Source organism: Bubalus kerabau, chromosome 19 (assembly GCF_029407905.1).
Source record: "Bubalus kerabau isolate K-KA32 ecotype Philippines breed swamp buffalo chromosome 19, PCC_UOA_SB_1v2, whole genome shotgun sequence".
Lineage (NCBI taxonomy): Eukaryota > Metazoa > Chordata > Mammalia > Artiodactyla > Bovidae > Bubalus > Bubalus kerabau.
This window is the reverse complement of record NC_073642.1, coordinates 27,694,238-27,716,218: the sequence shown is the minus strand read 5'-3', so window position 1 is coordinate 27,716,218 and position 21,981 is coordinate 27,694,238. Positions and strand designations below refer to the sequence as shown.

The following is a 21,981-nucleotide window of genomic DNA, read 5'->3' as shown; positions in this document are numbered from 1 at the left end:
ATCAGATGAGAACATCTTCATGTTAAAAAATTAAAAGAGAAAGAATAAACTGAAAAAACTATGTTCAGCAAATACGGCAGCCAAATATTAATTTAACCAAGACACTTTTTAGAAATAACTGACAAAATGAAGATCATCTGAATAGAAGAACAGGAGCACTCCGAAGAAGAGAAGTAAATAATGAAGGGGTGTTGAATTGCACCTGTGCAGAAAAGTATTCTTTCCACTGAGTTTATAGACACATGGACCAGTGAGGGTTTGACAGAAGCAAAAAGCACATTGAGCTAGGACTTTGAGAAATTGAATGAAGGGGCCATTTACAAACAGTAGACGGGGCTTAAGAAAACAACAAAGCCCAGTGAGATACTCCGGAGTTGGCATAAGCTGGAAGCTGGAAGCTTTACCACTGGTGGTTCAGTGGTAAAGAATCTGCCTTCCAAGTAGGAGATGCAGATGGTCTCTAATATTCAGATCTGGCATGCTTTTAACGTCTTCATGTTTTTCTGCATTCTTCACATTTTTCTGACTTTTGAATTAGTGTTATCCTATTTGCAACAACCAAGAATCATGACATCTTTCAGTCCCAACTCCCATCCTGCAACAGGTGAGGTGACAAAAACTCTGGGAGAGACCACGGACTTCCTAAGACCAAAGAGCCTGTCAGATGACAGAGCAAGAGTAAAGTCCTTGTCTTCTATCCTCAGTGTCAGCTCTTCCCAACTTGGCACTTGAGATCCACCTAGAACAGGAGTGACCAACCCACAGAGAGCTCTATGGACAAGAGCAGAGGTGCTCCAGCTGGCCAGAGCATGCACATGCAATGAAGGATGCTCCAGAGAAGCTGCGGACACCATTTTGGAGCAGTCTGGCTGGACAAACAGAGATCCACCCTCCCCCAAATCTCCCACATCACTGACATTCCCAATGCAGCAAGTTGACTACATACAAATGAGTTCTGTTCTGAGAGTGCATTCATAAGTCCAACAAAGTTGGCCTAGGTACCCAACTAACACAATTGGCTATATATTAATAGTAATGTACTGTATAGGTTTATAACACTTTTCACACAAATAATAGGTACATAAAAAACAAACACCCAAAATAAAGAAAACACTTTAAATCTTATAGTGCAGTGCCTTGAAAAGTACAGTAGGCCAGCTACATCGCCACTGCTTTTACACTTGCTTCCAGACATCCTGGGCTTGAAATAAAGATACTACTGTCCTCTATATAGTCCTATACACTAAAGGACACACAAGCACAACCATTTGTAGAGGATGCACATGACAATATATGCCAGACACGTGAACTAACTTCCAGGATTGGACTTGAGAATACACATTTGCATCTTTGGAAGTTCACAACTTAAAGGTTAATATGTAGGAGACTTACTGCATTCACCACAATCTAAGCCCTGCTCCTGAGGATGGTTCAGTGACACTTACTGGTTGAGTTGCTGCGTGTTCTTTGATGACAGGCTTTGGGAAACAGGAAGTTATTACTTTGTGGGTCCAGTTTTCCGGACTTTTCTCGAGAGGAAGTTGTAGAAGTTTCCTGCAAAACAATTTCCATTTTTTATTCAGAAATTAGAATAGAAAAAAAAAAATGAGATCTCAACACTGACCATGGAAATACTTGTCAGATGGTCTGTTTCTTCCTGTATATTACAGGCTCTATGAAGGCAGGAATTTAGAATTACTACCATCCATTAACTCATTGGAGAAGGCAATGGCACCCCACTCCAGTGCTCTTGCCTGGAAAATCCCATGGACGGAGGAGCCTGGAAGGCTGCAGTCCATGGGGTCGCTAAGAGTCAGACACGACTGAGCGACTTCACTTTCACTTTTCACTTTCATGCATTGGAGAAGGAAATGGCAACCCACTCCAGTGTTCTTGCCAGGAGAATCCCAGGGACAGGGGAGCTTTGTGGGCTGCTGTCTATGGGGTCGCACGGAGTCGGACACGACTGATGCGACTTAGCAGCAGCAGCAGTAGCATTAACTCATTGATATAGTAATTCATTTTGTCATCTACTAACTCATAGATATATAATTCATTTAATAAAGAATATGAAATGAGTATATTTTTATATTATGAAGAATAAAAATTATAATAATGAATAGAAATTGCATAAATTTTGAACTAATGCAATAAATGTTGAATGACAGAGACTTCCCTGGTGGTCCAGTGGTTAAGAATCTACCTTTCAATTCAGGGCACACAGGTTTGATCCCTAGATGGGGAACTAAGATCCCACATGCTGCAAGGCAACTAAGCCCATGTGCTGCAACTTCTGAGTCCGGGGACTCTGGAGTCAGGCATCACACCTAGGGAGACGTCTGTGTGCCTCAATGAAAGATCTTCCAAGCTGAAACTAAGACTAGACACAGCCAGAAATAAATAATTAAGTGTTGAATGGTTATGTCAGCTATTACATGTCAGGTTATCTGTTAGGCAATAGGAATACAGCTGTGAACAAGACAAAGGAGGACACTGATTTTGGAGAAAAGGCATTTTAGTGATGGAAGAACAACAGCAAACAAACAAAAAGTTGAAAGATAATAACAGAATAACACGTGCTGTGAAGAAAAGAACTAAAGAGCGACACGAATGAGAGGCCGGGAGGTATGATTTAGGGGAGATAACCAAGTAAGTTCTATTGTTCTGGCTCATCATAGGCACTTAGAAACAGTCACTAAATGAATGTTATATAAAGAGATTTCTCGATATTGAACCTCCTTGCATTCTCGAGTGTATCACATTTTTCTTATACTGCTGATTTCTGCCTGTGAAGATTTCATTTAGGACTTGAAAAAATCAATATTCTTAAGTTAAATTTGGTTATTATTCTGTTATTGTTTTTCTACTTTGCCATATTGATCAAATTTTACCTGCTTCTTTTTTATACTAATAATTCGGAAACTCTGTACTGAATCTAGAAGCAGTACTTACTAAACCACACACTTGAACTTGTCTGTCTATCAGGCCAGTGAGAAAAGAGAAAATGAATGACCCTTTCTCAGATAAGATGAGAACTTGAAACAACTTTCACTCACTCCCATCTCCTCACCCTGGTATTTTAGAAACAGAGGATGGGGAACAGAAGACTAGAGGTTGATGATGAGCATAATGGTATTAATTATTTTACTTCCCTTCCCAGAACTATTTTTATATTGTTTTCCTATTGCATAACTTTATTAGCCACAATGATTGTGACTTAGTTCTTGAGTTATGTTGGCTTTATTAGTCACGACCATAATCCTTAGGAGAGAAAGACAGAGAGTGTGTGTATGTTCTCTGAAAAACTGTGCAGATGGAAAGCTCTCTGAATATTTGCATGTCTGAGAATGTCTTTCTGTGGTCATCACACTTGAGTGATTTGCTGAGTATAGGATTTGGGAATATTGGTTAGTCTATCTAGAAACTCCAGTTGGCTCAAATGCTACCTGGGATTTAATGTTCTAGCATACAGGTTTACTAAGGGTATCTGCCACCCTTTTCTGACAGATCTATCTCGTTGGCAGTGCTGATTCATTTCATGTGCCAAATGCCTGCCGGCTTTCGGCACCTGATGCACTTCCCAGAGAGGAAGGAGGACCTACTGCTGCTTCTCCCTATGTCCCATGTAACCTATCTTCCCCTCCAGCCCCAGGCACTGGAGAAGGCAGTTCAGTTGGCCTCTGTCACACTCATTCCCCAGGCCTGTCCTTCCTCTGTGGTCAACAGCAGGTTAATGAGCCCTTCCCTCAATCCAATCTCACCTGCACTATGTCCTGCAGAAAGTCCTCATGGCTTCCAGAATATGGTTGGCCCCTTTCCATGGCTTCCTGCTCTGACCTGCATTTCTCCCTATTGGTACTTTTTTTTTTTTTTTTTTTTGATAGAAGTTTCTAAGAGGTGGGAGAGTTAATAAAGTGTACTCAGTAACCATATAACCATCTGGAGCCAGAAGTCTACTCACAACCTTTTTTTCTTATTAAAACTGTATCTAGTTCTGACACAAGAGGATCCTGCAAGAAATTCCACATATCAATTCCTTTTTACTTGTACACATCAATGTCCAAAACCAGAGAACTCATCTTCCTAGACATTCATTTTCCTTTTTCCAGCAGTAGATGGCACTATATTAACTTGAACAAAATTATCTTCTCTAACAAAGATAGCCCAGGAAATATGCTAAAGGAGAGAGATTATATGAGAGGGGGCTTATATATATTTAAAGAGATTATTGGTCTTCCTCAGTGGCTCAGATGGTAGTCTCTGCACTTCCAGTGCAGGGGTCCTGGGTTCAATCCCTGGTCAGGGAAATAGATCCCACATGCCTCAACTAAGAGTTCTCATGCCACAACTAAACATCCGGCATGTGGCAACTAAGACCCGGTGCAGCCAAATAAATAAATAAGTTTTCCAAAAAGTATATTTTCTTGTTAAATTTCTTTATTTTAATCCTCTTGATAAAGCCTGGTGTTCAAAACATGATTTAGAAACTACTTGACATAAAAAGCCAATTGATAGCAGAAAAATCATAGAAATGCAGCATTTTTTTTTTTTTTTTTGGTCCACATTATCTGCAAATGGCCAACGTCACATCCAGAAGTGTGTGCTAAGTTTCTTCAATTGTGTCCAACTCTCTGCAACCCCATGGACTGTAACCCACCAGGCTCCTTTGTCCGTGGGATTCTCCAGGCAAAATACTGGAGCGGGTTGCCATGCCCTCCATCAGGGAATCTTCCTGACCCAGGGAATGAACCCACGTTTCTTGCGTCTCCTGCCTTGTCTGGCAGGTTCTTTACCACTAGTGCCACTGGGGCAGCCCAACCAGAAGACGGAATCTTACAAGACTTTGGACCTTTAAAGAAATAGAGCCAGTTAGATCAACTGTCCTGGCTTCAGGAGCAGTAGTCTCACTGTGCACAGACCAGCTGTGGAGCCTCTTCTGTGGGCCAAGGCTTTCTGGGCCGGTCCTTCTCATTCACAACTCCATGGCCTGTGGCCAAAGCTGTCTCAGACATGAGACATGCGGCCTCTGCCACGAAGCCATCATCTGAACACCCAGAGGCTTTGATAAGTTGCCTCCAACCAGGCTGCTGTCAAGCTCTTGGACAGTCATGAAGACTGAGGTGCTTCACTTTGACACCATCTGCTATGAATCTGCTCTCTGGATGACTGCTACGGGGAAGAATGGAAATGTACTACCGTAAACAGAAGATGAGATCCACATAGCAATTTTCTATCAGACGTGTATATAAGAAGCTACATAGTGGGACTTCCCTGGTGGTCTAGTGGTTAAGACTTCACCTTCCAACGCAGGGGATGCGGGTTTGATCCCTGGTGGGGGAGCTCAGATCCCACGTGCCTCATGGCCAAAAAACAAAAAAGTAAAACACAAACAATGTGGTAACAAATTTAATGAACACTGTAAAAATGGTCCACACCAAACTTCTAAAATGTGACACAAATGAACCCAACTATGAAACAGAAACAGAATCAGGGACATAAAGAATAGACTGGTGGTTGCCAAGGGGATGGGGCACAGGAGAGGGTTGGGTTGGGAGTTTGAGATTAGCAGATGCAAACTAGTATATATAGGATGGACAGACAAAAAGATCCTACTATATAGCACAGGGCACTATATTCAATATCCTGTGATAAACTTTAATGGAAAAGATTATGAAAAAGAATGTGTATCTATCTAATTATCTATCTATATAATTGAGTCATTTTGCTGAACAGCAATAATTAACACAACACTGTAATTCAATTATACAAAACCAATACAAGTAAAATTTAAAACAATGGTCCACATTAAAAAATCTTGTCTTGCTGTTCAGTCTCTAAGGTTGTGTCCAACTCTACGATTCCATGTACTGTAGCACACCAGGCTTCCCTGTCCTTCACTATCTCCTGGAGTTTGTTCCAGTTCATGTCCATTGAGTCAGTGATGCAATCCAACCATCTCATCCTCTGCCACCCTCTTCTCCTTCTGCCTTCAATCTTTTCCAGCATCAGGGTCTTTTCCAATGAGCCAACTCTGCATCAGGTGGCCAGAGTACTGGAGCTTCAACTTCAGTATCAGTCCTTTCAATGAATATTCAGTGCTGAATCTTAACAAACAAAACATCTATATGGCCCCTAAAAGCTCCAAAATAGAGGCAGCGCACAAGTTCAATGGGAAGGGAAGCATGATAGCCCACTCCAGTATTCTTGCCTGGAGAATCCCATGGACAGAGGAGCCTGGCAGGCTACAGTCCATGGAGTTGCATAGAGCTGGACATGACTAAAGTGACTTAGCACGCATGCAGGAGGGCACAAGTTCTATGGACTTTCTATTTCCCGGACACTGACAAGGAACCAGTGCTCATCCAGACTCTGGGATCATCTCAAGGTATATATTCACTCTTTTTAATTCATAAAACCCTGAGCATAATGTTTCCCCCACCAGAAAAGCACAGTGGGCCTAGAGCAGAAAAAAAGGGTCATGAGATGAGCAGCATTAAGCCTCTTATGACCCTGGGCTGGTCAGTTAATTGTTTGGTCTCAGTGTCCTCTTTTGTAGGCCGAAGGGGTGAACTTAACAGCTTCTATAATCACTTTCAGCTCTATAATTTTTTAATGTAATGGATGATTATGTTTAAAGAGTCAAATGGCCATTGTCCTCTCTGAAGTGATCACATGGCAGAAGGTCACTCACGAGGAGAAAATCTTCCCTTGGTTCTTGGGGGAAGCCTGGCTAGTCTCCAGCAAGGATGTCCTGGGTGGAGTAGTGTCTCATCAAAGGAATCTCTGTAGGAGCCCCTGTGAATGCTTGCATAGTACAGCTCCCCCATCAGCCCACAGAACAGAACTCTTCTGTTCTTGCTTCCAAGGTGGGACTGCTCTTGAGGCCGAGGGTTTGTCACTGAGGTCGTAGGCTGGCAAAGTCATTTCCAGACACATTGCTCCTTGTTCTCATCAGAGGCTGCGACCCAGAGCCACAGTTCTATGGGTGGCGTGCCCCATCATTACCTGGGTGGCAGTCTCTAGAGGTATCTGTCCCCTTGGTGCCTGAGTAGGAAACAGGGTAGACTGACCAGGGAGCTCTCCTCAAGTAAGAACCAGTAATGTAACTTGTAAGGACTGAACAGCCAACCTCAAGAAATGGGGGGAAAAAAAAACAAAAAACCATGATCCACATGTAGCCAAGGAATAAACCTAGAATGAAGATGCAGAATTCTGCAGCATTTTGTACTACAAGCAACATTATTCTGGAATCTAAACTCCTCCCCAAAAGTTAGAAGGCTCTATTACTCTCTAAGAAGGGTTCATTTTGCATACAGACCCCCAACATTGCTGACACAGCTTGATGCTTCTGGAGTTTGGTGACTGTACTCCCCTTAAATACAAGCCTTCCCATTTTCTTTTTGAACTGAGATGCTATAGCTGTTCTAGTCTAAAGGAGCCACAAAATAGAATTCACTGCCCTCCTGGTCAAGGCTTGTCTCCTGTGGTTGGGTTGATCACCCAGCAGTAGACTTGAACTTTAAGCCATAAAGATAAATAACTGTCCCCAGCAGATTGGTTCTGGGGTGGTCACGTCGTCATGTGGGATGCTGAGGCCACATGCATCCTGATATGGAGAGGAAGGGTGGAAACCAGAAACCAAGGAGTCTCCAAAAGTCCTCCTTCTCCTGTGGTCCCTCCATGACCACAGCCACCAAGTCCTTATAATTCTACCTTCTCAAATTTCCCCATTCTTGCTGCTTATGTTCTAGTTCATAGTATTTCTTTTAGATTAGACTATTATAATGGCCTATGAGGTCTAGGAAAAGTATTCTTATGAATATTTTTAACACATGGCCTGGTACAGATGGATAGCCACATGTAAATGATTGAAGTTGAACCCCTTCCTCACACCATATACAACAATTAACTCAAAATAAATCACAGACCTACAAGTAAGAGCTACAACTATAAAACTCTTAGAAAAAAATATAGGAGTAAATATTCATGAGACTATTTTTCTAGAATCTTGGGCTAGAGAAAGACTTGGTAGATATGATATCAAAAGCACACGTGACAAAAGAAAATATAGATAAATGGACTTATTTGAAATTAAAAAACCTTTGTGCTTTAACAGATACCATCCAGAAAGTGAAAAGACAACCCACGGAATTGAAGAAAATTTTACAGTTGAAGAATTGAAGGACACTTTACAATTGAAGAATATTTTACAATTCATATATATGATAAGAGACTTGCATCAAGAATATATAAAGAGTTTTACAATTCCATTATGGAAAGACAGATAATCCAATTTTTAAATGGACAAAGAATCTGATTTTGTATCTTCTCAAAGAAGATATACAAGACGTCAAGAGACACATGAAAACATAGTGAACATCATTAGCCATCAAGGAAATGCAAATCAAAACTACAATGAAATACCATTTCACACTAGGATGGCTACCATCACACTTGCTTGACATCCACTAATATATGAAGGATTTAGAAAAATTAGAACCCTCATACATTGCTGGTAGAAATGTAAAATGATGCAGATGCTTCAGAAACAGCTTGGCAGTCCTTCAAAAAGTTAAGTATAGAGCTATCAGGTGATACAGCAATTCCAATTTTAGGTATATACTCAAGAGAAAGGAAAATACACATCGGTACAAAAACTTGTGCACAAATGTTTAAAGTAGCATCATACATTATAGCCTCAAAGTAGAAAAAACCCAAGCGCTCATAAGCAAATGAAAAGGTGGATAAAATGTGGTATATCTATACAATGGAATATTTACTTGGCAATAAAAAGGAATGGCGTACTAATATATTCTGCAAGCATAGATTCCTGAAAACATTAAGTGCAAAAAGTCAGTGACAAAAGACCACATATTATATGATTCCATGTATAGTAAATGTCCAAAATGGGCAAATCTAAGGCAGAAAATAGATTAGCAGAGGGTTATGGATGGATCAGCAGTGTGGTGGGGAGGTGGGAATGAGGAATGACTGCTAATGGGTATTAGGTGATTTTAGGGGTGATGAAAACATTCTAAAATCAAATAGTGGTGGGACCTCACTGGTAGTCCAGTGGTTAAGAATCTGCCTTGCAATGCAAGGGACATGGCTCAATCCCTGATCAGGGAACTAAGATCCCACACACTGCAGAGCAACTAAGCCCACACACCACAACTAGAGTCCTTTTGCTTTAACCAAAGATTCCACATGATGCAGTGAAGAGCCCTGGTGCTGCAACAAAGATCCCTTAGTGCTGCAACTAAGACCAGACACAGTCTGATAAATAATAAAATCAGATAGGGTGAAGGTTACACCACTCTGAAAATACACTAAAACCCACTTGACGCCCCCACCATGTGTGTGCTCAGTCCTGTCTGACTCTTTGTGACCCCAGACTGTAACCCATCAGGCTTTTCTGTCTGTGGGATTTCCCATGCAAGAATACTGAAGTGGGTTGCCATTTCCTTCTCCAGGGGCTCTTCCCACCCCAGGGATCTAACTTGAGTCTCCTCTGTCTCCTGCATTGGCAGGCAGATTCTTTCCCACTGGACTACCTGGGAAGCAAAAACCACTTAATAGTATACTTTAAGTAAGTGAAACATATAGTGTGTGAATTATATCTTACCAAAACCATTTAAAATGGAATATTCACCTATTCATTCATTGATTCACAAGTTCCCTGTCCCCAGTCTGCACTTTGATGCTTCTGTACTCAGCTGACATGATTTTACAAAAATGCAGATGGTACTCATGCAACTTCCTGATTAAACCTATAATGATTCAAGATCAAATTCAAACTCCTTGGCATATCATTGTCGGTTCTTCCTTCTCTAATGCTATCCAAGCTGACTCAAGCCTCCATTGCACCCAGTTATACTTCCTATCAGTGGACCCTCATGTGTCTTGTCCTATTTATGCTGTTACCCATCTTGACTATTCTTCATTCTTCAAGAATCAATATAGATGTCACTATCTTTGTAGTGATGTTTCAATGCAAAATAGCTGCCCCTGAGACAATAATGGGCTTTCTTTCCCAATAAGAGTCAAGGAAGGCTTAAATGTAGAGAGGCATTGAGATGGTTGTCTACTTTTTTTTTTTTCAATTGGAATATTGTTGATTTACAATATTGTTGTGTTAATTTCTGCTGTACAGTAAAGACAATCAGCCATACATATACATATATCTCCTCTATGGCACCACAGGGCATTGCATACATGCTATGCAGTATGTTCTCATTCAGTTCAGTTCAGTTCAGTCACTCAGTCATGTCCGACTCTTTGAGACCCCATGAATTGCAGCACACCAGGCCTTCCTGTCCATCACCATCTCCCAGAGTTCATTCAAACTCATGTCCATTGAGTCGGTGATGCCATCCAGCCATCTCATCCTCTGTCGTCCCCTTCTCCTCCTGCCCCCAATCCCTCCCAGCATCAGAGTCTTTTCCAATGAGTCAACTCATCGCATGAGGTGGCCAAAGTACTGGAGTTTCAGCTTTAGCATCATTCCTTCCAAAGAACACCCAGGGCTGATCTCCTTTAGAATGGACTGGCTGGATCTCCTTGCAGTCCAAGGGACTCTCAAGAGTCTTCTCCAACACCACAGTTCAAAAGCATCAATTCTTCAACGCTCAGCTTTCTTCACAGTCCAACTCTCACATCCATACATGACTACTGGAAAAACCATAGCCTTGACTAGACAGACCTTTTTTGGCAATGTAATGTCTCTGCTTTTCAATATGCTATCTAGGTTGGTCATAACTTTTCTTCCAAGAAGTAAGAGTCTTTTAATTTCATGGCTGCAATCACCATCTGCAGTGATTTTGGAGCCCCCCCAAATAAAGTCTGACACTGTTTCCACTGTTTCCCCATCTATTTCCCATGAAGTGATGGGACCAGAGGCCATGATCTTCGTTTTCTGAAAGTTGAGCTTTAAGCCAACTTTTTCACTCTCCTCTTTCACTCACATCAAGAGGCTTTTTAGTTCCTCTTCACTTTCTGCCATAAGGGTGGTGTCATCTGCATATCTTAGGTGATTGATATTTCTCCCGGCAGTCTTGATTCCAGTTTGTGCGTCTTCCAGCCCAGCGTTTCTCATGATGTACTTAGTTATCTATTTTATACCCAGTAGTGTATATATGTCAGTCTAAGTCTACAAAGTCATCCTGCTAAGACCATACCTTCATTACTCTTCTTCTCAACTATTCTTACATGTTTGTTTTTCCAAACACATCATCAAATTATATTGTGTGGTTAAAAAAATATTGTTCTTACTAATTTTGGGAGAGCAACCCTAAATCTAAAAACAACTCCAGGGAATACCACTTTTCTAAAAAGTGGCTATTTTTCTCCAAAAACAGAGTCTGTATTTCTAATTGTCTAATAGAAATGCCCCTTGATGGAACTTTTATCATATTACATCACAACGTGATCTTTGGAAAGATGAAATAATATATGCAAAGTACCTGGTTCATTGACCAGCCAGAACCCTGAGAAACCAATTAGTTACAAGAGTGTCAATCTATCTCCCAAATATTTTTCAATTCTATTGTTTCCTTTTAATAGTCTAGAAATGTATTACAGTAAACAATACGGCAAAATACACAAAGGTGTGTGTACAAAGATCTTAATCACCACATTATTTGTAATAGAAAACATGAGGGGAAATGTTCCATGATGGGAAAGTGATTGGAGATGTTACAGCAGGTTCATCAGTACCATTTTTCTAGATTCCATATATGAGTTAATATAAGATACCTATTTTTCTCCTTCAAGTGAACATTTCAACTGAACATTTGTGCACTTACTTCATTCTGTATGACAGGCTATAAGTTCATCCACCTCCCCAGAACTGATTCAAATTCATTCTTTTTTATGGCTGAGCAATATTCGATTGCTTGGAGAATCTCACGGACAGAAGAGCCTGGTGGGCTGCAATCCATGGGGTCGCAAAGAGTCAGACATGACTGGGTGACTAACACTTACTTACTAATATTCCATTGCATATATGTACCACATCTTCTTTATCCATTCATCTGTCAATGGACATCTAGGTTGCTTTCAAATGGAGACATGGATGTACAGAATGGATTTGTGGAAACAGTCGGGGAGGGAGAGAGTGGGATGAATGGAGAAAGTAGCATCAACATATATACACTATCATGTGTAAATGGCTAGCTGGTGAGACGTTGCCGTATAGCACAGGGAACCCAGTCTGGCACATTGTGATGACTTAGAGGAATAGGATGGTGTAGGGAAAGGGAAGGGAGGCTCAATAGGGAGGGAATATATGTATAATTATGGCTGATACATGTTGTTGTATGGCAGAAACCAACACAATATTGTAAAAATTTTTAAAAATAAAGGTAAATAAAAAGGTGTTATAACAGGAGGTTTTTGTTTCTGGAAGTAGGATGGATTTGTTACTTTGATCCCTCTGCTTACAACAAATAAAAAGTTGGATGGAAATGTAAAAGTATCAGTGAAATAGCAAATGAGTAAGAAATTCTAGAAGGCTAAAAAGTAAATAAATGCTGCACCAAAACTTTTGCAAGAAGTAAGCAGATCCCTGAAGCTGGCTGTTGCCCTGAATCATTTTATGAACTGACTGAATGTAAACTGCATCTTCTATAGCTTTATGGGTATTGGGAGCAGACAGGAAGTCCTAGTTCCTTTTCAAGATGAGAAGTTTAATAGGATTCTCCTCTTACATATAGGGAGCCCCAAAGGATTTTAACCTCATTTTAAATGTGAACTGGAAGTAAATCCATCCCACTCTCAGGAACTGCATGAAAACTGTCAGTCTGGAAATGGCCCTAAATGGAAGGGGGGAAAGCCTTTCCGATTTGCTGGGGAATAATAATTACCAGATGGCCCTCACAAGAGTTGGCAACCCTAATTCATACCACATGGATGTCTTTAAAAACCTCTAGATGAGAATTTAGTTTAAAATGGTTCCAGGCTAGTAGTGTCCCAACCACCTGGTGGAAGCAAATTTGAATCTTCTCTGGGGAAAGGAACCAGCTTTGACTTAAGTCACTGAGAGTCCAGCAGAAAAAGAGACAGGTCTTATGAGATTTCAGAGAAAAAAGTAAAAATAAATTTTTGTTTAATGTAAAACACACATTGGAACAAGGCACCATGAGAGAGAACCAGAAGTAGCAATACACATCAAAATCAGACCTGCAAAGACTTCAAATGGTGGAAATATCATGCAAAATTAAAAATAAATATATTTAATATTGTGAAGAAATAAAAGAAGTGACTGAAAATTTTAAGGAGAGAGAAACTATGAAAATTTCTGAGCAGATCTGAAAAAGAACTAAGATAGTTAAAAATAAAATTAATAATATTAAAAAAATAAGTAAAACGTTTAAACAGTAGGTTGGATGACACTGATGGGAAGATCAAAGAAATGAAATATGGATCAGAAAAAATACTACCCAGATGGCAACAAAAAGAGGTGAAAAATATGAAAAAGAGATTAAGAAATATTAAGACAGAGTGAGAAAGCATAACATCTAATCCAAGTTCCAGAAAGAGGGAATAGAAATCACTTGAACAGACACACTGCATGTGATAATGTTTGAAATTTCCAGTCCTGATGAAAGATATCAACCCACAGATCAATGAAACCCAATGAATCTCAAATAAGATGAACAAAGAGAAATGCATACTTAGTTCCTAGTGAAACTACTGAACATCAACATATACTAAAGGTTTCTCTGGAGAGAAAAGACAATCTTTGAGCAAGCAACAATTAAAACTCACTTAAAACTCAAAACTCACATTTCAACTGCAATTATCTATGTCCAATGACAGTGAAATAATTAATTCACTGTGTCAAGAGAAAATAGCCATCAACATAAAATTGTACACCATCTAAAATACCTTTAAAGAATGAGTAAAATAAAGGTCTTCTCATATAGAAAATCTGAGGAAATTTGCCACCAGGGTATTCTCACTAAAGAAAATCCCCCCAAAAAATGTTTTAGGGGGAAGCAAAGTGATCCCAGATTGAAAGCCTGCAGTACAAAGAATGGTGATAATAGGAAAGAGTAAATATTTGGGTAAATCTAAACAGAAACATGACTTTGAAATAATAATAATACCTGTGGCTTTATAAATTAAAATAGAGCAAATCACCTGAAAACAATATAAGCCAGGAAAGAGTGCTTTTGGAATGAAAATGTTCAATGACTTTTGTATTGCTCAGAAAGGAGGGCAATTAGCCAATAAGATGAAATATAAAACATAAAGATCAGAAAAGAGGAAAAAACCATCCTCATTTGTAGACAACACGATTGTCTATGCTGAAAATCCCTAGTCATCTATAAAAATAATTCCCAGAAATATAATGAGTTTAGCACTTCACAGGATACAAAATAAACATACAAAAATCAATAGCATTTCTTTCTACTAGCAATGAACATATGGACACCAAAATTAAAATGTGTACCCATTGTAATCACTCAAAAATAAATACTTTAAGTATAAGTGCAACAAAATATGTATAGGACTTGTATGCTGCAAACCTCAAAACACTAATGAAATAAGTCAAAGTGAAAAAGTGAAAGTGAAAGTGTTAGTCACTCAGTCATATCCAACTCTTTGCAATCCCATGGACTGGGGCCCACCAGGCTCCTCTATCCATAGGATTTCCCAGGCAAGAATACAGGAGTGGGTTGCCATTTCCTTCTCCAGGGGATCTTCCCAACCCAGGGATCGAACCCATGACTCCTGCCTCGTCTCCTGTATTGTAGGCAGATTCTTTACCACTGAGCTACTCTACTCAAGGCACTGTGATGACCTAAATGGGAAGGAATCCAAAAGAGAATAAATATATGTATATACATAACTGATTCACTTTGCTGTATAGCAGGAAACTAACACAACATTGTAAAGCAACTATACTCCAATAAAATTTTTTTAAAAAAGTAGAACTGAGATTTCTGGTTCTAAGACACAATGGGGTCAACTCACTTTCCTCCTCCCTTAGAAATACAACTAAATGCCCTGAAAACTATTCAACAGACAATAAAAAGATTCTGAATGCCAGCAAAAAGAAGCTAACTGGCAAGAGACCCCGGGACTTATTGAATGATAATATCATGAATTCTTTGTGCCATCTCATTAAGTACTATATACCCAGTGGAGAAGAATATTCCAATATTCTTGCCTGGAGAAACCCATGGACAGAGGAGCCTGGCCGGCTGCAGTCCCTGGGGTCGCAAAGAGGCAGACATGACTGAGTGACTGAACAACATCTATACACCCAGACCAAGCGCTGGAGACCTGCAACCCAGAATGGCCAGTAGGCAGACAAGAACAAGGAAACAAACAACAGTGCTCTCTCTGGTCTTTCAAAAGACCAGGAAATGGGAAACACCAATACCAGCGCCTAGCAAAATCCCCAGCCCCTGCCCTACAACCAGGGAACTGACAGGAGGTGTGACCTGCCTGCTGGGGCAGGTGTCCCAGTCCCGGTCCTACAGCTCGGGCATCACTGGCAGGTGGTCCGATCTACCTGCAGCAGTGGCAGCAGCCAAGCCCCAGGCCGACCCAGCCCCCACTCTATTATTGGGCACAAACAGGAGTCGACCTATCTACTGGGGCAGGATCAGCTGCGTGTTTCATTTTCCTGCCCTGCACCTGGTGGCCAAAGAGACCCAGGCCCAGCAGCTTCTGCACATCCCCACCCTCAGTGGCAGATGGTCACCAGTGACACCAGGCAGGCCAGAGAGGCAGAGCTGCAGGGAGTAAATGGGAAATCTAGCTGTGCCAGAAAAATGAAGCAGACCAGAATAACATTGCAAGGGCTCTGAAAACTAAAATGTCATTACTACAAAAGCCCACAAGAGCAGTACAGAACTATATGCTAAAACAGCAGATTTAACCAGATCAAGAGACCCCCCCTCCCAACATAATCATGAAAATGTCCAAGATACAATCAAAAGTCATTTCTAACATCAAGAACCAGGAAAGACATGATTTGAAGAAGAAAAGACAATCACCAATGCCAGTACCAAGATGAATCAAATGTCAGAATTACTTGATGAGGATTATAAAGCAGTCATTGTAAAAACGCTTCAAAAATCATTGACAAATTCTCTTGATACCAACGAAAAACTGAGAGACATCAACCAAGAACTAGAATTTTTTTTAAAGAAACAAATAGAGGTTAGAGAACTGAAAATAAGAAACTCAAAAAAATTAGCACAAAGATGCTTCACAATTAAACTTCTGCAAACCTGAAGACAAAGAAAGAAGTTCTTTAAAAAAAGAGAGAGAAATGATACACTACTTCCTCCCCCCAAAAATACCAAGTCAAAAGACAGGTTTCACATCTGAAAACATGGAAAGTAACAGGAAAGGAAACAATATTTTTTAAGAGCAGAAAAATTCATGCCAACTATAAATCCCATATTCATCGAGATGAAAGACTCTTCAGAAACAAAGGGGGAATAAAGATATTCTCAGAAGTAGGAAAAACTAAAAGAATGTGTGACTAGAAGATGTACCCTTAAAAAATGGTTCAGAGAAGCTATCCAAATAAAAAGAAAATAATAAAACAGCTGAAAACTTCATAAAGGAAAGAACAGCAGAAGGGTGAAAGGGTTAGTCGCTCAGTCATGTTCAACTCTTTGTGACCCCATGGACTCTTGCAGGAGCTCACCAGGCTCCTCTGTCCATGGAATTCTCCAAGCAAGAATACTAGAGTGGGTTGCCATTCCCTTCTCCAGGGGATCTACCCAACCCTGGGATGGAACCTGGGTCTCCTGCATTGCAGGCAGATTCTTTACTGTTTGAGCCACCAGGGAAGCCAAGGAGTAAACATAATAGATTAGTTTTTCCCTTCATGAGCCTCTTTAACCATATTTTATGGTTGAAGCAAAAGTTATAATGTCACCTGATGAGGTACTCAATGGATGTAGAGGAAATATTTAAGATAAGGGAGAGTAAAGGGGTATAAATGAAGTCAGTTTTCTACACTTCACTCAAAATAGGAAAATGTTTGTACCTATATGGTAATATCCAATACATATACAATATGATAATATAGCAACCACATGAAGAATTTTATAAATAAATCAAAATGGAACCCTGAAAAATGAGCAAGTAATCCACAGGAGGGCAAAAGAAAAGCAACGAAGGAACAAGAAATAGAGTGAACAAACAGAAAACAAATACAGTAAGCCCTTTACATAGAAATGAGTTCCATTCTGAGAGCGTGTTCATAGGTACAATTTGCTCATGAGTTCAACAAAGTTAGCCTAGGTTCCCAACTAACACAGTCGGCTATATAGTACTGTACTGTCATAGGTTTATAATACTTTTCACCCAAATAATACATTCAAAAACAAAACAAAAAATAAACCATTTAAAATCTTACAGTATAGTACCTCGAGAAATACAGGAATACAGTACAACAGCAGGCACACAGGGGCTGGCATCGAGTGAACAGGCAAGAAGAGTTACTGACTGGAGGAGGGAGAGGAGGTAGGAGATGGTAGAGCTGAAGGGTCGTCAGCAGTAGGAGAAAGAGGGCAAGCTGAGATGTCCTTCACACCTGACGTTGATGACACAGGTTCTGGTAACTTGTTGGATTAAATTCTATTACCCTCTTGCTTCCAGACATCCTGGGCTTGAAATAAAGATCCTGCACTACTGTTCTCTATATAGTCAGTCAGTCAGTTGCTCGGTAGTGTCCGACTCTTTGCGACCCCATGGACTGCAGCACGCCAGGCTTCCCGTCCATCATCAACTCCCAGAGTTTACTCAAACACATGTCCATTGAGTCAGTGACGCCATTCACACAGTACTGTACCGTAAAATTGCACACAAGCACAACCACTTGTAGAGGATGCACGCACGTGACAGTGTACGCCAGACGCGTGAACTAACTTATGCAATGGGACATGAGCATGTACGTTTGCATCTTCGAAAGTTCACAAGTTGAAGGTTCGTATGTGAAGGGGGACAGTAAGGTGACTTACTGTCATAAAGTGGCAGACTTAAGGCCTAACATCTTTACCACTGAGCCACCTGGGAATCCCAGTAACCAGGGGGCTGGATACAAAGAATAAGAAGAAGCTTTAGGTGGTTTGAAATGTACATATGAAGAGCCATAGTGAAAACAGAGTAGGAGGGCTTCCCTGGTGGTCCAGTAGCTAAGACTTCGCCTTCCAAGGCAGGGCATGTGGGTTTGATCCCTGGTTAGGTTTGATCCCTGGTTGGGGAGAAGAAGGGGAGGACAGAGGATGAGGTGGTTGGATGGCATCACTGACTTAATGGACATGAGTTTGAGCAAGCTCCAGGAGTTGGTGATGGACAGGGAAGCCTGGCTTGCTGCAGTCCATGGTGTTGCAAAGAGTCGGACATGATTGAGTGACTGAACTGACTGGTGAGCTATGATCCTACCTGGCCCATGGCCAAAACAAAACAAAACATAAAACAGAAGCAATGTTGTAACAAATTCAATAAAGATTTTTAAAAAATGGTCCACATTAAAAAAAAAAAAAAAAGAAAGAACACAGAGTAGGAAAGGTAGATGCTTTGTTTATTGCTACTTCACAATACCCCTTCTTCTCTCGCTTTTCTTTCCACCAACCCCCTTTTCCCTAAACAAATGCTGTCCTGTCAGAACTAATGAAACTCAAAAGACCAGCTTCCAGGCAAATAGCTCCAGATGTCTTTGACAACAGAAACAGCGACCAGAAATCACGTGAAGTTTTGGAAGTGGCAAGTGCCCCAAACTGTACCTGTGGGCCGCCCCTCCCGCTTCCTGCACGTGGACCACCTAGGCTCCCTCCCCATTCTCCCCCCACACTGGGGATGCGGCTGGCTCCGTGGGAGTCCTGGAGCCCCGAGCATCCCTCCCAGGGGCTGCTCTCAGTCTCCACAAGCTGCTCTTCTGTGGCAGGAAGGGGCAGGCGGCCAAAGGATTGGGTTTCCCACTTGCCAAGGAAGCCTGGGCCTCAAAGCCACAGGCTGAGCGGGCTCACAGGCAGCTAAATGAAGGGACCCGTCTGCTCCCGGAGGGCCCTGACCGCCCTCTCTCCACCCGACAGCACATGCCAGAGACTGAGACGGCTGCTCCGACCTCAGTGCCTCCTGAGTCACTCTGCGCAAGTGATGACTTGCCCTAACTAGTAATTTGAATTCATAAAGAGAAGAAGGGTCTTCCACAAAACGAAGGCTGTTTCCATGTGGATCAAAGCATCCTGAGTCCTCTTAGGAAGGCGGCCCCAAAGGGAGGACCTGCCCCAGGTCTGGTCTCATCTGCTGCTGCCCTATTCCCAGAAGGAGTGTCTAGCGACTCCAGACCCCAACCAGTGGGAATGCCAAAAGCAATGTCCAGTGTAAACCCATGGGTTGGCCCCCCCAAAAAAAAACACAATGCAAGCTCAGGCTATGTCAATAGAAGCTCGACGTCAAGGGTGGCCTCATTATGTTCATTTATGCAACCATTCTTTCCACAATATTTATAGAGTCACTAGCATGTGCCAGTACCCAATCTCATCCAGTGCCATGAAGAGCGCCAGCTCTCAGATGGATAAACACTGCTTCAGGCCTCTTTGGTGATCTGCTAATACTTAGCTAGAGAGAAACTGAGAAACAAATGAGATGGGAGGGGTCAGACTGCATCCAGAGACCTTTGTGTCCCCAACTCCATAGTCTCTCTCCCCTGGACCTATCCGATCAAGAGCAAATAATACCACTCTGTGTACAGTCTGAGGCTGGAGAGATGCCAGGGTGGTTACTTCCTAGATTAGAGAATTGCAGGTCTCCATGTGCTTGCAGGTAAGACCTCTTGTGGTACTGGGCAGTGCAGGGGGTACAAGGAGAGAGAGGACATGGCTGGTGGCCAAGAGCCAGGGCCCCCCCATCCTAGTGCAGAACACTGAGAAATCCAATAGCAGGGACTGCTCTGGTGGTCCAGTAGCTCTGTGCTCTTAATGCAGGGGGCCCGGGTTTGATCCCTGGTCAGGGAACTACATCCCCACATGCCATAACTATAAGACCCTGTGTGCCCCAACTAAGACCTGGAGCAGCCAAATAAAACAAAATTTTAAAAAAGAAAGAGAAAGAAATCCAAGAACTTATTTGACCTTGGTTGTCCAAGTACTTGTGTTTGTCAAGGGAGAAGGATGGAACATATATCTTAAAAAATATTTTACCTTGATTTATAACTTTAATGTTTTTAATTTCAAAAAAATTTTTACTGGAATATAGCTGTTTTACAATGTTGTGTCATTTTCTGCTGTACAACAAAGTGAATCAGCTATACATTCACATTTTGTTGTTCAGTTGCTAAGTCATGTCCGAATCTTTTCGATTCCATGGACTACAACGTGTTAGGCTCCTCCTCCTTCAATATCTCCAGGACTTTGCTCAAATTCATGTCCATATGGATTTCCTTTTTGGATTTCTTATTTTGGATTTCCTTTCCATTTAGGTCACCACAGAGCACTGAATAGTGCTTCCCGTGTTATACAGTAGGTTCTCATTAGTTAGTTACCTATTTTATACATAGTATCAGTAGTGTATACATATCAATCCCAATCTCTCAATGCATTCCATATTCTACTTAAAGGGCATTTAAAAATACTCTTTCCATTTGGAAAAAGACAATGGGTCTGGAGTAGCCGAGGAGTCTGTGCATTCCTTCCTTTGAAAAGTCTAGGTTTATGAAATGTTTGCACCTTGTTTTATGTCCTTGGATATGTTCGAGTGTGTTCTAGTTTATAGTCCATGGGAACTTGAATAGAATTTGTATGCTACTGTTGTGTGAAAATTATATAAATCTTAATTATGTTGAACTGGTTCAGGGTGATTTTCAGGTCTACCATATCCTTCTACTTTTCTGTATATTCATTCTATTAATTTTTCAGAGTTTGATACTGAAACCCCAACTGCTGCTGCTGCTAAGTTGCTTCAGTTGTGTTTGACTCTGTGACCCCATAGACGGTAGCCCACCAGGCTCCCACGTCCCTGGGATTCTCCAGCAAGAACACTGGAGTGGGTTGCCATTTCCTTCCCCAATGCATGAAAGTGAAAAGTGAAAGTGAAGTCGCTCAGTCTGACCCTTAGTGACCCCATGGACTGCAGCCTACCAGGCTCCTCCGTCCATGGGATTTTCCAGGCAAGAGTACTGGAGTGGGTTGCCATTTCCTTCTCTGGAAACCCCAACTAAAAATCTTAATTTATCTACTTAAAAAAATAATTGCAATATATAGTAGGACTATGTGTAACTTTGTTCTGTATTTTCCAAGTCTCTTTTAAATGTGTTACCATACTTCATAATTTAAAAAATAAGAAAGAGAGAAAAAAAAGAAATGTTCTTAGTCCAAACTGAGATGTTATGTAAGTAATATGCCTAGTTTCAAAAGACTTAGTATGAAAAAAGAGATGTAAAATACTTTGATAATTATTTGATATCATTTGATAATAATTTTGTATTAATGAAATAATGTTTTGGATATATTGGATTAAATAAAATATGTATTAAAGATTTTTTTAAGAAAAGTCCATTAAAAAATCATAAAAGATAAAGTCTAGGTCTGATACATTGAGTTTCTATTTACTAGGTTGGGGAATCTGACTTTGAACACTCTTCCCCAGGGCTCTGGACGCTACCCTGAAGAAGCCCCTTTGGACCCTCAATGCACAGCACAGATCCAAATGTCTGCTTCAGATTCTACACGTCCCTGCCCAGCTCTGGCACATCCCTGGGCGGTGACTGACTTAGTCCTGGTCGTGCCAAACACAACACATCCAATAAGGCTTTTATTCCTTTTTTCAGTTGGCTGTTTATCTAACTTCCTCTTTTTTAATTTTCATATTAGGCGTTTCTAGAGACAGGCATGATGTCATAGGGCCTCTTTCCAGACGTTGTTTTGAAATCAGTGTAACCATGGCATTGCTGGAGGCTGAGGAGTCCCCCTGGGCCAATGGAGTCACGCCTGGGTGCAGGGCAGGGTA

The 21,981-nt window shown here is 41.1% G+C and overlaps 1 protein-coding gene across 3 annotated transcripts in view; it reads right to left on the bottom strand.

Moving 5' to 3' along the window:
• The window catches only part of IL16 (interleukin 16), a 110,259-nt gene that overhangs the window by 55,076 nt on the left and 33,202 nt on the right, over positions 1-21,981 (bottom strand). For all 3 annotated transcript variants that reach the window (XM_055555755.1, XM_055555756.1, XM_055555757.1), the window contains exon 3: positions 1,446-1,554. In XM_055555755.1, coding sequence (XP_055411730.1) covers positions 1,446-1,554 — 109 coding nt within the window. The remainder of the gene's footprint in view (positions 1-1,445; positions 1,555-21,981) is intronic.